Consider the following 17,107-nt stretch of genomic DNA (forward strand, 5'->3'; position numbering starts at 1 on the left):
AGGGAACTCCCCCAGGGCTGCCCGGGGGGGGGGGAGGCAAGTGGGGCAATAGGCCCCAGGCCCCGCAGGGGCTCCCACAAGAGTTTTTTGAGGCCCCTGGAGCAGGGTCCTTCACTCACTCCGGGGGCCCCTGAAAACTCTCTTGGGGCCTGGGCCCCCAGAGCTTCTTCTGCTCTGGGTCTTTGGTGGCAATTCGGCAGCAGGGGGTCCTTCCACTCTGGGACCCACCATCAAAGTGCCCCGAAGACCCACGGCGGGGGGTCCTTCCGCCCTGTGACCCGCTGCCAAAGTGCCGGGTCTTCGGCAGCAATTCGGCGCTGGGGGCCCCTCACCACTAAAGACCCCAGGACTCTTGAATCCTCTGGGTGGCCCTGAGCTCCCCTAGCCTCATTTGTATTGGAGATGGGACAGGGAGGCATCTCCATTAGCTACAGACTGGAGACCAGAGATTCCAAGGCAAGAACCGCACGCAGCTCTGGGACCAGAGAAGCAGGGAGCATGGCATGATGGGGGATCTCTGCTCCAGCTGTCAATGAACCTGCCTGCACCCCCCTAGCTCAGCAGTTCTCAGCCCAACTCTAGTCATAAATCCTTCATTGGGATCCAAAATAGTGACACTCCCGAACTGCCTTGTGAGCTCCCTCCACCGAGCACCACCCACAGCCAGGAGCGATCAGCTCCCCTGTGGAGCCTGAACAAAACAACTCTGGTATCTCCCTTGTTTACACACAAACAAACCGAGTGTCTCCCCTGAACCGTTGTTGTTTCCCTACAAAAACCCCGACCCAGGCTCCAGTCAGTGCTCTGACGCCTGGATCCAAAATCTGCATCGGTTCCACTGGGACTTCATCTTCTCCTGCCTGATCGTAATAGGGGCTCTGCCTGGCTCCAGCACTCCGGCCCCTCCAGCTACCGCCACCAGATCCCACCTGGGACTCCCGATCAATTCAAGCTTCATGGGGTGGTGAGAACCCAGCTCTCCCCCTCTCTCTAGGTGTAGCCCCCTGACCCTGACTTGTGTGATCACTTAGAAGTTAGATTGGATATTATCCCTGTTTTGTTTGTTTGGCTCCCCTGCGGTTAACACCGGCAATAAATAACTTCCATGGTTAAGCTGGTTGCTTCTCTCTCCCCCCCAACCCCTCCATGGGTGTGTTTTGGTTTCCTCATTCGCTCTGCAGCGATGCTCCTCGTACCTCAGCTAAAGATCCCTGCGGCGCCCAGAAACCCTGTGGGGTTTGCTCATCCAGTGGCTTACGACCAGAACAATTGTAACGTGAAAGTGGGGATAGGGACGTGCTGAATGGTGATATATGAGGGTGGCAACGTGGACGTGCTGCTGAGCCCAGGGACGTATGAGGGGGTCAGCTTGGGAGCGCTGATTGACCCAGTCCTCTCTGCCGTGCTCTGGGGGGTGTGTCTGTTTGTCTGATTCTGGGGCTGGAAGAACCCAGCCCGGGGGAGCCGAGGTCCTGCAAGCAGCTCCATTGGGAGGGGACTTGCAGCAGGAGAAGCAGAGCTCCGTGTGAGAACACACGAGACACAAGCAGCACATCGATAGGCGTACAGACCCCCCCCAAGAGTAACCCTACGAAATGAGCACACCCCAGAGTAACAGGCAAAGCTGGTACCGTACTCCCCTCCCCCCTCCCAAGCAGTGACATTATAATGCCCCTGTATAAAGCCCTGAACCCTGCGGACAGTTCCGGTCGCCCCATCTCAAAAGAAGAGAGACCAGAAGTGGAAAAGGTTCAGCGAAGGACAACAGAAACGATGGGGGACGGAACGGCTGCCGTGCGAGGGGAGAATACGGAGCCTGAGAGCATTCAGCTCAGAAAAGAGCCAGGGAGGGGAGATGTGCCAGGGCTACAGATCGGGACTAGTGAGGAGAGCGCGACTCGGGAGAGCTCTCTCTCCCCTCCCGTCACCCCAGAGCCGGCGCACCCAGTGACACTAAGGCCAGGTCCACACTACAGCGTTAAATCGATTTAAACAGCGTTAAATTGATTTAACGCTGTACCCGTCCACACTACAAGGCACTTAAAATCGATTTGAAGGGGTCTTAAAATCGATTTCTGTACTCCAGCTAAACGAAAGGAGTAACCCTAAAATCGATATTACTAAATCGATTTAGGGTTAGTGTGGACGGAAATCGAAGTTATTGGTCCCATTCTTTTACTGAGCTACCCAGAGTGCACCGCTCCAGAAATCGATGGTAGCCTGGGACCATGGACGCACACCACCGAAGTAATGTGCCCTAGTGTGGACACGTAAAATCGATTTTATAAAATCTGTTTTATAAAATCGATTTTATTAATTTCGATTTTACTCTGTAGTGTGGACGTGGCCTAAGAGGCAGACAGGAGGGAGCGTTTCTTCACACCATGCAGTCGGACTGTGCAACTCCTTGCCGGGGGGATTCCACGGCTGGGTCCCCTGGGCAGCAGGGGTGACGTGGGGAACGTGTGCAGGGGACGTAGGGGCTGCAGAAGGGCGCGTGATGAGCTGTGGCTGGGGGAATTTGGGGCACAGGAGACTGGAGGCAAGTGCAACGTCCACGGCGGTTGCTTTGCCCGTGTGCCCCGGGGTGGGTAAAGCAGCCGCATGAGACTAGGGAATCTGACCACAAGCTCCCGCGCTGAGGGGCTGCTGATTCCCTCCCCAGCGCTGCTCCCTGGGCCCCCACGGGGCGGCTGGCAGCCGGCTGCTGTCATGGGTATTAATAGCCCTGCCTGACCATATCCGGGCTTGTCCGGCTCCCTGGGGCCGCGCGGCTGACAGGTGCGCTGGCCACGGGCCTGTCCCTGCCGCTGGCTGGGAGCCTGCCAGCCCCTCGCAATGTCACACGCTCAGGATGCGTCCGGCCCCCCGGCTGCTGGGCCTGGTCTGCTGGGAGTCCTGGGGCCTGGGTGGGACTGCAGGGAACGGCCGGGGGTCAGGCCTGCCCCACCCGGCTCCCACGGGGCAACGGGCCTCCAGGGCCTAGGGGTCACAGCTGCTTCCAGCTGTCCTGGGCTGGGGCCGAATCTCTGCTCCGCCCCCCAGATCTGACCCAACCCCCCCGGCTGTGCACCCTGCTCCGCCCCCCAGATCTGACCCAACCCCCCAGCTGTGCACCCTGCTCCGCCCCCCAGGTCTGAACCAACCCCCTTGTCTGTGCACCTCGCTCCGCCCCCCAGATCTGACCCAACCCCCCCGGCTGTGCACCCTGCTCCGCCCCCCAGATCTGACCCAACCTCCCCTCGGCTGTGCACCCTGCTCCGCCCCCCAGATCTGACCCAACCCCCCAGCTGTGCACCCCACTCCGCCCCCCAGATCTGACCCAACCCCCCCAGCTGTGCACCCTGCTCCGCCCCCCAGATCTGACCCAACCCCCCAGCTGTGCACCCTGCTCCGCCCCCCAGATCTGACCCAACCCCCCAGCTGTGCACCCTGCTCCGCCCCCCAGATCTGACCCAACCTCCCCTCGGCTGTGCACACTGCTCCGCCCCCCAGATCTGACCCAACCCCCCAGCTGTGCACCCTGCTCCGCCCCCCAGATCTGACCCAAGCCCCTCGGCTGTGCACCCTGCTCCGCCCCCCAGATCTGACCCAACCCCCCCGGCTGTGCACCCTGCTCCGCCCCCCAGATCTGACCCAACCCCCAAGCTGTGCACCCTGCTCCGCCCCCCAGATCTGACCCAACCCCCAAGCTGTGCACCCTGCTCCGCCCCCCAGATCTGACCCAACCCCCCCGGCTCTGCGCCCTGCTCCGCCCCCCAGATCTGAACCAACCCCCTTGTCTGTGCACCCTGCCCCGCCCCCCAGATCTGACCCAACCACCCAGCTGTGCACCCTGCTCCGCCCCCCAGATCTGACCCAACCCCCCAGCTGTGCACCCTGCCCCGCCCCCCAGATCTGACCCAACCCCCCAGCTGTGCACCCTGCCCCGCCCCCCAGATCTGACCCAACCACCCAGCTGTGCACCCTGCTCCGCCCCCCAGATCTGACCCAACCCCCCAGCTGTGCACCCTGCTCCGCCCCCCCAGATCTGACCCAACCCCCCCGGCTCTGCGCCCTGCTCCGCCCCCCAGATCTGACCCAACCCCCCGGGCTCTGCGCCCTGCTCCGCCCCCCAGATCTGAACCAACCCCCTTGTCTGTGCACCCCGCTCCGCCCCCCAGATCTGACCCAACCCCCCCGTTTGTGCACCCTGCTCCGCCCCCCAGATCTGACCCAACCCCCCAGCTGTGCACCCTGCTCCGCCCCCCAGATCTGACCCAACCCCCCAGCTGTGCACCCTGCTCTGCCCCCCAGATCTGACCCAACCCCCCCGGCTCTGCGCCCTGCTCCGCCCCCCAGATCTGAACCAACCCCCTTGTCTGTGCACCCCGCTCCGCCCCCCAGATCTGACCCAACCCCCCCGTTTGTGCACCCTGCTCCGCCCCCCAGATCTGACCCAACCCCCCAGCTGTGCACCCTGCTCCGCCCCCCAGATCTGACCCAACCCCCCAGCTGTGCACCCTGCTCTGCCCCCCAGATCTGACCCAACCCCCCGGGCTCTGCGCCCTGCTCCGCCCCCCAGATCTGACCCAAACTCCCCTTGGCTCTGCGCCCTGCTCCGCCCCCCAGATCTGACCCAACCCCCTTGTCTGTGCACCCCGCTCCGCCCCCCAGATCTGACCCAACCCCCCCGTTTGTGCACCCTGCTCCGCCCCCCAGATCTGACCCAACCCCCCAGCTGTGCACCCTGCTCCGCCCCCCAGATCTGACCCAACCCCCCAGCTGTGCACCCTGCTCCGCCCCCCAGATCGGACCCAACCTCCCCTTGGCTCTGCGCCCTGCTCCGCCCCCCAGATCTGACCCAACCCCCTTGTCTGTGCACCCCGCTCCGCCCCCCAGATCTGACCCAACCCCCCCGTTTGTGCACCCTGCTCCGCCCCCCAGATCTGACCCAACCCCCCGGCTCTGCGCCCTGCTCCGCCCCCCAGATCTGACCCAACCCCCCAGCTGTGCACCCTGCTCCGCCCCCCAGATCTGACCCAGCCCCCAGCTGTGCACCCTGCTCCGCCCCCCAGATCTGACCCAACCTCCCCTTGGCTCTGCGCCCTGCTCCGCCCCCCAGATCTGACCCAACCCCCTTGTCTGTGCACCCCGCTCCGCCCCCCAGATCTGACCCAACCCCCCCGTTTGTGCACCCTGCTCCGCCCCCCAGATCTGACCCAACCCCCCCGGCTCTGCGCCCTGCTCCGCCCCCCAGATCTGACCCAACCACCCAGCTGTGCACCCTGCTCCGCCCCCCAGATCTGACCCAACCCCCCAGCTGTGCGCCCTGCTCCGCCCCCCAGATCTGACCCAACCCCCCAGCTGTGCGCCCTGCTCCGCCCCCCAGATCTGACCCAACCCCCAAGCTGTGCACCCTGCTCCGCCCCCCAGATCTGACCCAACCCCCCAGCTGTGCACCCTGCTCCGCCCCCCAGATCTGACCCAACCACGCCCCCCGGCTGCGCCCCCCGCTCCCCGGGAACTACAGCTCCCGGCAGGCCCCGCGTGGGATGAGGCGGTGACGTGGCCGGAAGTGGAGGCGCTGAGCAGCGCGGAGCCTGTTGAGAGGCGCAGTCACCCCGGTAACGGGGGGGGGGCTGCGCGGGACACCCCCCCCGCGGCCTCTGCTCCCGGCTGGCGGGGGCAGGCCGCGTGGCGCGGGGGGTCTGATCGGGGGGGGCTGGGGGCCGGGGCTGCCCGGGGGGGTCTGAGCGGGGGCCGGGGGGGGTCTGATCGGGGGGGGCTGGGGGCCGGGGGGGGGGTCTGAGCGGGGGGGGCTGGGGGCCGGGGCGGGGGGGGGGTCTGAGCGGGGGGGGGCTGGGGGCCGGGGCTGCCCGGGGGGGTCTGAGCGGGGGGGGCCGGGGGCCGGGGCCGGGGGGGGGTCTGAGCGGGGGGGGGCTGGGGGCCGGGGCTGCCCGGGGGGGTCTGAGCGGGGGCCGGGGCCGGGGGGGGGTCTGAGCTGGGGGGGCTGGGGGCTGGGGGCCGGGGCCGGGGGGGGGTCTGAGCGGGGGGGGCTGGGGGCCGGGGCCGGGGGGGGTCTGAGTGGGGGGGGCTGATCGGGGGGGGCTGGGGGCCGGGGCCGGGGGGGGGTCTGAGCGGGGGGGGCTGGGGGCCGGGGCTGCCCGGGGGGGTCTGAGCGGGGGGGGCTGGGGGCCGGGGCCGGGGGGGGGTCTGAGCGGGGGGGGCTGGGGGCCGGGGGCCGGGGGGGGTCTGAGCGGGGGGGCTGGGGGCCGGGGCTGCCCGGGGGGGTCTGAGCGGGGGGGGGCTGGGGGCCGGGGCCGGGGGGGGGTCTGAGCTGGGGGGGCTGGGGGCTGGGGGCCGGGGCCGGGGGGGGGTCTGAGCGGGGGGGGGCTGGGGCCGGGGGGGGGTCTGAGCGGGGGGGGGCTGGGGGCCGGGGCCGGGGGGGTTCTGAGTGGGGGGGGCTGATCGGGGGGGGCTGGGGGCCGGGGCCGGGGGGGGGTCTGAGCGGGGGGGGCTGGGGGCTGGGGGCCGGGGCTGCCCGGGGGGGGTCTGAGTCGGCCTGTCTCACCCGCAGGGCCCGTGACGATGCTGAAGGCCGTGATCCTCATCGGGGGGCCGCAGAAAGGTGAGCGCCCCCCGCGCTCTGCCCCCCAGCGCAGCGCCGCGCCGCTCCTGCCCAGCGCCCCCGCCTGGCCTCCGGCCTGGCCCTGGTGCCCGCTGCGGGCGGCCGGCCGGCGAGAGCGCCTGGCTACCGGCCTGCTGGCGGGAAGGCGGCGACCCGATCCCCGGGGTCCGGTCAGTGCCACGGAGCCAGCCTGGCCGGGAAGCCCTGCGGCTCTGCCCCCCCTCAGCCCTCCTTCCTCCCCGCAGGGACTCGCTTCCGGCCCTTGTCCTTCGAAGTCCCGAAGCCGCTGTTCCCGGTGGCCGGGGTGCCCATGATCCAGCACCACATCGAGGCCTGCACCAAGGTAACACGCCAGCCGCGTGCAGGGCTGGGGACACCACGGCTCTCAGCTAGAATCGGGGTAAACTCTAGCCTGGGCACATGGTGAGGCCAGGGCAAGTCCTGGCCCCTGGGAGAGGGAGAGGGGTCACCTGGGGGTGGGGGATGGGACCTCTTCTCACCTAACCTCGCTCTGTCCTACCCCCCAGGTTCCAAGCATGAAGGAGATTGTCCTTGTGGGCTTCTACCAGCCCAACGAAGCCCTGAGCCGCTTCCTAGTGTCTGCACAGCAGGAGTTTAAAATCCCCATCAGGTGGGTGGGTAGGAGCCCCCTGCCTGGGGCCCATGGCTGGGGACTTTCCATGTTGGGTGGGAGAATGGCCACACTGGGTCAGCCCAAAGGCCCATCCAGCGCAGTGTCCTGTCTGCCGACAGTGGCCAATGCCAGGTGCCCCAGAGGGAGTGAACACAACAGGGAATCACCGAGTGATCTATCCCCTGTTGCCCATTCCCAGCTCCTGGCAAACAGAGGCCAGGGACACCATCCCTGCCCAGCCTGGCTAATAGCCATTGATGGACCTGTCCTCCGTGAACTCAACTAGTTCTTTTTTGAACCGCACTGTAGTTCTGGCCTTCTCATCTTCTGGCAAAGGGTTCCACAGGTTGAGTGTGTGTTGTGTGAAGAAATACTTCCTTGCGTTTGATTCAAACCTGCTACCTAATAATTTCATAGTTCTTATGTTACGAGGAGGAGTAAATAACACATCCTTATTTACTCTTTCCACACCAGTCATGGTTTTATAGACCTCAATCATATCCACATTTGTCATCTTTTTCCAGGCTGAACAGTCCCAGTCTTATCAATCTCTCCTCATACGGCAGCTGTTCCACACCCCTAACTGTTTTGGTTGCCCTTTTCTGAACCTTTTCCAATTCCAATATCTCTTGTTTGAGATGGGGCGACCACATCTGCATGCAGTATTCCAGGTGTGGACATGCCATGGATTTATATAGAGGCAACATGATATTTTCAGTCTTATTATCTCTCCCTTTTCTAACGGTTCCTAACATGCTATTAGCTCTTTTGGCTACTGCTGCACATCGAGCAGATGTTTTCAGAGAACTATCCACAATGACTCCAAGATCTTTCTTGAGTGGTAACAGCTAATTTAGACCCCATCATGTTGTACGTATGGGTGGGATGATGTTTTCCAATGTGCATCACTTTGCATTTATCAACATGGAATGTTGTCACGGAGTCCCCGGGCGATGCTCTGGAACTGCTCCCCACCAAGCCAGGCAGGACTTTGGGGAGCCTCCTCTACCTTGGAGCAGACTTGTTCAGGGCAAGAAGCTCCCACGGCTTCACCTCCTGGGTCTCTCCTTGGAGCATTCAGCACCCTCTGCCCCTCCGTGCGCTTCCCAGAGTGAGTCCACCCCAGCGGGGTCCTGGGGGAGCCACCGGGTCCTGCACCCCCACTTTGCAGTCAGACGTGACTCTCAGCCAGCCAGTAACACAGAGGTTTATTCGATGACAGGAACAGGGTCTAAAACAGAGCTTGTAGGTACAGCGAACCGGACCCCTCGGCCGGGTCCATTCTGGGGGTCAGTGAGCCAGACCCCCACATCTGCCCTCAGCCAGCTCCAGACTAACAACCCCTCCAGCCCCTCCTCTCTGCTCAGCCCCTTTCCCGGGCCAGGAGGTCACCTGATCCCTTTGTCTCCAACACCTTCAGCTGGCACCTTTGCAGAGGAGGGGTCCAGGCCATCAGTTGCTAGGAGACAGAGTGTCAGGCATTTAGGTGCACTGGCCCTTGCTCTGCCAGATACTTAAGAACTGCCATGGGGACACTGAGGCACCAACACAGTACTCAGAGAAAACATTAAGAACTTTCCCAGTTCGTCACATCTCTCCCCCCTTCGAGACCGAACTGAGCGAGGTCACTCCAGCCAGTGACCTGGGGAAGTTCGAACCCACCAATGTTCCCATGGATGCCCCAGCATCTCTCCCATCCCTTGGTGTGAGTTACACCAGGACAGTCCAGTCTCACGCCCTCCCTTAGGTCGGGTGTGCTTGATGGCACTCGCAGGCCGCATGTGGGAAGGTTTATGTGGCTTGAACCCTTTTGCCACCCCAATACCCCTGGGGTTCAAACTGGGACGGGGTCTTCTCCCAGCACTCTGGTCTGTGATTCGGGCTCCCTTGGTTAAGAGCCCCCTGTCACGGAGTCACCGGGCGATGCTCTGGAACTGCTCCCCACCAAGCCAGTCAGGACTTTGGGGAGCCTCCTCTCCCTCGAAGCAGACTTGTTCAGGGCAAGAAGCTCACACGTCTTCACCTCCTGGATTTCTCCTTGGAGCATTCAGCATCCTCTACCCCTCCGTGCGCTTCCCACAGCGAGTCCACCCCAGCGGGGTCCTGGGGAAGCTACAGGGTTCTGCACCCCCACTTTGCAGTCAGATGTGACTCTCAGCCAGCCAGTAACACAGAGGTTTATTCAATGACAGGAACAGGGTCTAAAACAGAGCTTGTAGGTACCACGAACCGGACCCCTCGGCCGGGTCCATTCTGGGGGTCAGTGAGCCAGACCCCCACGTTTGCCCTCAGCCAGCTCCAGACTAACTACCCCCCTTCAGCCCCTCCTCTCTGCTCAGCTCCTTTCCCGGGCCAGGAGGTCACCTGATCCCTTTGTCTCCAACACCTTCAGCTGGCACCTTTGCAGGGGAGGGGCCCAGGCCATCAGTTGCTAGGAGACAGAGGGTCAGGCATTTAGGGGCACTGGCCCTTTGCTCTGCCAGATACTTAAGAACTGCCATGGGGACACTGAGGCACCAACACAGTATTCAGAGAAAACATTAAGAACATTCCCAGTTCGTCACAAATGTCACCTGCTGTTTTGTTGCCCAGTCACCCATTTTGTGAGATCCTTTTGTAGCTCTTCACAGTCTGTCTGGGACTTAACTATCTTGACTAGTTTTGTGTCATCTGCAAATGTTGCCAACCCACTGTTTACTTGTTTCCAGATTGTTTATGACTATGTGGAATAGGACTGGGCCCAGTACAGACCCCTGGGGGACACCACTATTTCCCTCTCTCCAGTCTGAAAACTGACCAGTTATTCCTGCCCTTGTTTCCTGTCATTTACCAGTAACTGATCCACGAGAGAACCTTCCCTCTTAGCCCATGACAGCTGACTTTGCTGGGGAGCCTTTGGTGTGGGACCTTGTCACAGGCTTTCGGAAACTCTATCCACTGGATTCCCCTTGTCCGCACACTTGTTGACCCCTCAGAGAATTCGAACAGCTGGGTGAGGCCTGATCTCCCTTCCAAACGCTGTGTTGACTGCCCCACAATCCGTGTCTATCTCTGGGTCTGGTAATTCTGTTCTTTGCTGTCGTCTCCTCCTCTTCGCCTGGTGCTGAAGTCAGGCTTCATGGCCTGTAGTTGGCGGGATCACCTCTGGAGCCTGAGGCATCTGGGTGGGCCTCCTGCTCTAGTGCCCCCGGGCTACCCCCACCTCCTCCCGAGCCCAGCCCCGTGTGGCCAGGCAGCTCTCCTAGTGGGATCCCTGCAGGCCCCTGGGCAGCAGGGTCCCAGTCTGCTGCTGTCATTCCCCTGGTCTGTTCCGCACTCGCTGAGCCCCCCCCCCACGAGCAGGGGGACAGGGAGTCCTGTCCCTCCCCTGCCATTCGGGTCTTGCTCCCAGGAGAGGGGCCTGGGACAGCTGTCCCGAGGCTGCACTGGTGCTGCGTCTCATGGACTCACGGGTCGCGCCCACTCTTGGCTGTGCGGTCCATGGGGGGAGCCTCCTTCAGTACGACAGCCCCTCTCGGGGCTTCACTCTCTCTTGGGGTTAACCCCTCCGCATCCTGGAGCCGCATCTCTCTGAGCCTTAGCACGTCTGTCTGTGCTGTGGGACTCCTCAGGGAGTTCCCTCGCTCTGCACCCCCCAGGGCCTCCACCCCCAGAGGGAATAATGTCATTTCTCCCCTGCCCTTTTCTCTAGCCTGGAGTGACTCTCAGCCAGCGTAAAACAGGAGGGTTTATTGAGCATCTGAACACAACTTGGGAAACTCTCAGGGCCTCTGGCCTGGCCTCCCTCAGCCCAGCACATTCCCCCATCTTCCTGCCTCCAGGTCAGCCCTGGCTGCGTCCTCTCTCCAGCCCAGAGCCCCCATGCTTCCCAGCTGGGCATCTGAGATCACCGGCCCCAGGGCCCCTCTGTCCATTGTCTTCTCTCCAGGGAAACAGGGTGGCCTGGGCCTCCTCTCCCCTCCTCTGGCCCCTCTGGCTGGAACCGGCTGGTCCTCTCCCCACAACCCATTGTCCCCCACTGGCCAGACCCGGCTGCGACTCCTGAGCCGGGTCTCTGGGTGGTCAGGTCCCCAGTCGCTGGGTTATCCATTCTCCAGGCCATCGGCTGGGGTCCCAAGTTCCCTCACCAACAAACTCCCTCTCCTCTCCCCTCGTTAAACCAGTAACACCCTGGGAAGCTGAGTCCAAATCCCGCATGCAAACCCTGGAAAACAAAATAAAAACAAGAGAAGCCCCTAATTCGTCACGCTGCCATAGCAGGGAAGACTCTGACCGGGCTCTGAGTTGGCTTGCAGATCGTCCCAGACTTGCAGGCTGGGGGCCTGGGCACCGTGCTGAGTGACACCAGCCAGGACTCTGGGGCTGCGTCTCCCCTCGGGGCCACTCACCAGGGCAAGGAGCCTGCCCGGCTTCAGTGCCTCCTTGCTCTGACCTCGGAGCGTTCAGCCCCCTGCTCACCCCGGGAGCTCCCCACAGCCAGTCCCCCGACCCCTGGGGAGCCTCCCACTCCCCCAAAGGGCCCTGCCCCCCACTCAGCAGCCAGCCGTGACTCCAGCCAGCGTGGGACACAGACGGGTTCTTAGCCGGGAACCCAGTGTCGGATAGAGCTTGTGAGCACAGAAATCAGGGACCTGCAGCAAAGTCCAGCTTGGGGGGATCCAGGGCCCCGAGTGCCCTCCCCGCCTCAGTCCCAAGCCAGGCGACTGACTCGCTTCCAGCAGCCCAGCCTCAGTCACCCCCCACTGCCCCCCTGCGGCCTTTGTCTCCTTCCCGGGCAAACAGGGCCCCTGGGCTCTGGTCTCCAGCCCCTCCGGCTGGCTCTGGCGGGGAGGGGCCTGGCGGTCTGTTGCTGGGATACAGGGCGTCGACCCAGATTTCTGTGAGCCTAGGCAGCCAGTTGGCATCATACCTGCCCTCTCGGGGTCTCTGCAGTGATCACTCCCCCTCATCCCACCACTTAGATACTTGTGTAACACACAGGGGAAACTGAGGCACGCATAGTATTCAGACAAAAGATTAAGAAAGTTCCTGCTTCATCACACAGGTACCTGCAGGAGTACGCGGCGCTGGGCACGGGCGGTGGCATCTACCACTTCCGGGACCAGATCCTGTCGGGCAGCCCTGAGGCCTTCTTCGTCCTCAACGCGGATGTGTGCTCGGAGTTCCCCCTGCCGGAGATGCTGGCCTTCCAGCAGCAGCGTGGAGACCCGCACAGCTTCGTCATGCTGGGCACCACGGTGAGAGGGGGCCAGCTGGGAGCCTCGGGACCCCTCTGCCCAGGTTCCTGCTGACGCTGTCCCCTTTCCACAGGCCAACAGGAAGCAGTCCCTGAACTACGGCTGCATCGTGGCCAACATGGAGACGTGTGAGGTAAGGGGCTGGGGCCCCCCAGGCAGCGCTGCCCCTGCTGGGTGGTGGCTGTGCTGGGGGGGCAGGGGCGTTGGTGTGCTGTGGCCCCACTGCAGAGTTCCACTCCCAGCGACTTGCCTCCGGTTCCCAGCATGGCCCCAGCTGGTGCCCGGGGAGTGGTGCTGGCGAGCCAGCTTGGAGCGCTCATGGCCCCTCGCCCCCCAGGTCCTGCACTACGTGGAGAAACCCAGCACCTTCGTCAGCGAGATCATCAACTGCGGCATCTACCTGTTCACGCCAGCCATCTTCCAGCACATCGGCGAGGTCTTCCAGAGGACCCAGCAGGAGCTTCTCCTGTGAGTGCCCCCAGCCTGGCCCCGTGCCCAGGCCTGCAGCCACCATACTCATCTTCCATCTCTCTCTCTTTTCCCACCTTCTCTCCTCCTCACTCGCTGCCTGACCTGCACCAGGGGCGCTTGCCTTGGGTAAGTGTCTGTCGCCCCCTCCCAGCCTGCGTGGGGCATTGAGCGCCGGCTCCCTCCCGGAGCCCTGCTCCCACCTGCTGCTCCGCTGAAGCCAGCATTGGGCTCCTGGGCATTCGGGGTACCCCTGGGTCCCCCAGCTCCCTGCACTGCTGCGTCACACAGCCCAGCCCCAAAGGGCTGCCCATGTGGAGAGCCAGCTGGGTCGGGGGACGGATGGGAGTTCAGGGTGGAGGAGAAACCCTCTTGCCCCGGGAAGCACCCCTTGCTGGGGCGGGAGGGGGCTCTGAAGCTGGGTGTGTTGCTCTTCGGGGTGCTCCCTGGGTTTTCTGGGGTGCTGGCTCCTACGAGGCACTCCTGAGCTACCAGCTCTGTCCCGGCCGGGGCCTCTAAGTGGGCAGCCCTCGGGTTGGCCACGCCAGCTGCCAGCAGAGCAGGTGTCGGCCCACTGGGCCAAAGTAAAATCTGACTCATGACAATTGCCAGGCTGTTCCCTAGAGCAGCCATGACCCTGTGTGACCTTCAGTGACCCCCTCCCACCGCTCCCTCTGCCCTTCTGCAAAAGGGGCAAGGTGGCAAGTGCTGTGGCCTGCTGGGAAGGGCCCTGGCAGCGGGAGCTGGCATTGCTGCAGCCCGAGCCCTGGCGGATTGTCGCTCGGGCACTGCTGGCCCAGGTGCTGGCTGGGCATCCTGCCCTGGCCTGGGCAGTAATCCTGGCTCAGCCCTCACCCTCGCCCTCAGCCCCACCCCGTGCGTCTCGCCTGGCAGGGAGGAGAGCCCCAACGGCTGGCAGCGTGCCGAGGTCATCCGGCTGGAGCAGGACATCTTCACGGCGCTGGCCGGGCGCGGCAAACTCTACGTCTACAAAACCGACGGCTTCTGGAGCCAGATCAAATCGGCCGGGTGGGTGTGGGCAGGGCAGGCCCCGGGCAGCGGTGGGCGGCAGCGTCCCTTGTACTGTGGGGAGCTGCTGGAGCTGAGCTCAGCTCAGACCTGTTCCAGTGGGGGGGTGCGGGTGGGGGCCCCGCAGGAGCAGCCTCTCTGCTAGGCAGGGCCGGACAGCGCTGCCGGCCCCAGCAGGAGACGCTCCCTGCGATGTGGGGCCCGGCCACGCTGATTGGCGCCTTTCCCCCCAGCTCTGCCATCTACGCCAGCCGCCTCTACCTCAGCCAGTACAGCCAGTGCCACCCGGAGAGACTGGCCCCGAACAGTCCCGAGGGGCCCACCATCCGAGGTACCCTCCCCCGCAGCCCCTCGGCCTGGGCCCGCGGCTGGCAGAGCCTTGCGCTCACCCTGCCGGCCCAGCCAGGGGAGACACCTGGGCACGGGGAGCTCCAGGGCGGGGGCTGCGGCTGGGCTCTGGCCAGTTCCTCTCCCCGCCGTCCCCTCACCCTTCTTTGTGTTGCAGGGAACGTGTATCTCCACCCGACAGCGTCCATCGACCGCAGCGCTGTGGTGAGTGCCGGGCCAGGGGAGGGGTTCTTGGGGCCGGCCTGGGGGCTTTGCTCACTGCCTGTCCTGCCCTCTCCCTCCAGCTGGGTCCCAACGTCTCCATCGGGAAGGGGGTGATGGTGGGAGCCGGCGTGCGTGTGCGCGAGTCCATCATCCTGCACGGGGCGTCGCTGCAGGTAGGGCAGGCCCCACTGGGGGAGGGGGGGCTTTCAACCCCCAGCTTCGGGCGGAGACGGTCAGCTCAGCCAGCAGCGTGTGCAGCCTGGAGCTGTGTCCTGTGTTCCCCGACTCTGCCGAGGCCCCACAAACCCCCCACTGGCCAGCCCTGGGGCCCCTCACTCCCGACCCACAGCCCCCTGCCAGCCCAGCCCTGCTCCCTCCCCCACCCCTGCCAGGGCCCCTCACTCCCGACCCACAGCCCCCTGGCAGCCCTGCCCTGGGCTCTCCCCCCAGTGGCTCTGCCAGAGCCCCTCACTCCAGACCCGCAGCCCCCTGCCAACCCAGCCCTGGGCTCCCTGTCCCCCATGGCTCTGCCAGGGCCCCTCACTCCCGACCCGCAGCCCCTTGCCAGCCTGGCCCTGGGCTCTCCCCCTCACGGCTCTGGCAGGGCCCCTCACTCCCGACCTGCAGCCCCTGCTAGCCCAGCCCTGGGCTCTCCCCCTCATGGCTCTGCCAGGGCCTCTCACTCCAGACCCTCAGCCCCTGCCAGCCCAGTCCTGCCCCATCCTAGCCCTGCCAGGGCCCCTCACTCCCGACCTGCAGCCCCTGCTAGCCCAGCCTGGGCTCTCCCCCCACCCCTCCGCTACAGGGCACCACTACTGCAGCCACCCTCGTTTCTCTGGTTCCCTACCTGAGGGCCAGCCTGTGACGGGGGCTAGTGCCCCCCTCACCCTGTGCTGCCCTCTCCCCAGGATCACACCTGTGTGCTGAACAGCATTGTGGGCTGGGACAGCACCATCGGACGCTGGGCCCGGGTTGAAGGGACGCCCAGCGACCCAAACCCCAACGACCCCTACGCCAAAATCGACAGCGAGACCCTCTTCAGGGACGGCAGGCTCACGCCCTCCATCACCATCCTGGGTAGGTGTGAGACCCTCCCCGCTCCCTTGGCCCAGGCTGTGGCATGGGGGGCAGCCTCAGGTCCCCCAGCTGGGAGTTCCCTGCAGGGTCCCCCAGCTGACAGTGGCTCTGGTCTCCCCACGCAGGCTGTAACGTCACCATCCCTGCGGAGGTTGTGATCCTCAACTCCATCGTCCTGCCCCACAAGGAGCTGAGCCGCAGCTTCAAGAACCAGATCATCCTGTGAGGGGCCAGCGGAGCGGTGGGACGGGCCCGGCCGGGAGCTGGGGACCTTCTGGGCCTGGCCCGGTTGCAGTGCAGGTGACTGACCCCAGCCCGTGCACGGCTCAGTTCCCCCTGCAGGCCAGGCCATGGGCCCCTCCAGCCACTCCCTAGACAGACACTAAAGCTGAATGAGGCCCTGCATCAGCCCTTGCCTGGCTCGGCCCAGCCTGGAAACCACCTCCCTGGGGTGTCACAGCCCAGCCGAGCTGAAGCCTCCATCCCTGGGCCCAGGCTGGGCGTCTGGCTGGGTTTGCCCTGCCCCATGACCCCCCTGGCCAGGTGGGGGATCGCTGGGAGGGGGTTGTCGCGTCTGCACCATCCTTGGCCTGCCCCTGCAGTGACAGTGTGGGCTGGGATGGCTGCAGGGGCCAGCTAACAGCATCTGGCAGTGAGACCTTCCCTGAGCAGGAAGTGAAGGAATCTGGCCCATGGCGAGCCCTGGTCAGCGTCCACACACGGAATCGCAGCACAAATGGAACAGGCCCCTGTGGGGTTAAAACCCCAGGCTGGCAGGCAGCCCCTGGGATGGGAAAAGGGGTGTGTGTGCAACCTGGGTGAGAGCAGGCCAGGCCCTTGGGGGTGGGGAGAGGGGTGCTGCCCCACAGCCCATAGACCCACTTGGGAAGGCAGCTACTTAACCCCCCCGGGCCGTGCAGCGAGACACAGAGCGAAGCCTGGCTTGTGGGGCCCATAGGACAGCCAGAGACTGTGGCAGTAGGGAGCGCGGGTGGGGGGGAGGGAGTGGGAGAGCAGGGGGTGACTTCACTTGAGGGACGATACCTGATCCTGTAACTCAGGGGTCGGCAACCTGTGGCACGGCTGCTGAAGGCGGCACGCGAGGTGATTTTCACTGCCGGGGTCCTGGCCACCGGTCTGGGGGGCTCTGCATTTTAATTTAATTTTAAATGAAGCTTCTTAAACATTTTAAAAACCTGATTTACTTTCCATACAACAATCGTTTAGTTCTATATTATAGACTCAGAGAAAGAGACCTTCTAAAACCGTTACAACGTAGGACTGGCCCGCGGAACCTTACCTGAGAGTGACTGAATGGAAACTCGGGGGGAAACTGGACAAAGGGAGAGAGTCGGCTGGGGAATCGGAGGGAACCCTGCGGCTGGGCTCTAAGCTCCCTGCCCCCCAGAAGACCCTGACTGAGGGGACCTAGTTGTACCTACAAGGCCTGGTTTGGAGTGCGTACCTCTCATCTAATAAACTTTCTGTTCTACTGCCCCA

General features: G+C 64.1%; 1 protein-coding gene across 6 annotated transcripts; it reads left to right on the forward strand.

The window, feature by feature from the left end:
* Positions 1-5,529: 5,529 nt before the first annotated feature.
* Positions 5,530-17,107, forward strand: GMPPA (GDP-mannose pyrophosphorylase A). Of its 6 annotated transcripts, none has more exons than XM_030580202.1 (15): positions 5,530-5,606; positions 6,560-6,610; positions 6,856-6,953; positions 7,138-7,241; positions 12,289-12,481; positions 12,555-12,614; positions 12,819-12,949; positions 13,064-13,078; positions 13,817-13,978; positions 14,212-14,309; positions 14,484-14,530; positions 14,611-14,703; positions 15,439-15,607; positions 15,733-15,907; positions 16,835-17,107. In XM_030580202.1, the coding sequence occupies exons 2-14, from the start codon at positions 6,571-6,573 to the stop codon at positions 15,831-15,833; spliced, it is 1,311 nt and encodes a 436-aa protein (XP_030436062.1). In that variant the 5' UTR covers positions 5,530-5,606; positions 6,560-6,570; the 3' UTR covers positions 15,834-15,907; positions 16,835-17,107. The 6 variants fall into 6 exon arrangements, with proteins under 6 accessions (XP_030436062.1, XP_030436065.1, XP_030436066.1 ...); XM_030580205.1 differs by having other exon boundaries at positions 16,848-17,107; XM_030580206.1 differs by having other exon boundaries at positions 13,844-13,978.

Source organism: Gopherus evgoodei, chromosome 11 (assembly GCF_007399415.2).
Source record: "Gopherus evgoodei ecotype Sinaloan lineage chromosome 11, rGopEvg1_v1.p, whole genome shotgun sequence".
Lineage (NCBI taxonomy): Eukaryota > Metazoa > Chordata > Testudines > Testudinidae > Gopherus > Gopherus evgoodei.

What these genes read in the sequence shown, in the direction of transcription:
- GMPPA (XM_030580202.1), top strand. Translation starts at nt 6,571, where the DNA reads ATGCTGAAGGCCGTGATCCTCATCGGGGGGCCGCAGAAAG. An exon ending in TCGTCATGCTGGGCACCACG is followed by an intron (nt 12,482 to 12,554) that starts GTGAGAGGGGGC and finishes CCCTTTCCACAG; the next exon opens with GCCAACAGGAAGCAGTCCCT. An exon ending in CCATCGACCGCAGCGCTGTG is followed by an intron (nt 14,531 to 14,610) that starts GTGAGTGCCGGG and finishes CTCTCCCTCCAG; the next exon opens with CTGGGTCCCAACGTCTCCAT.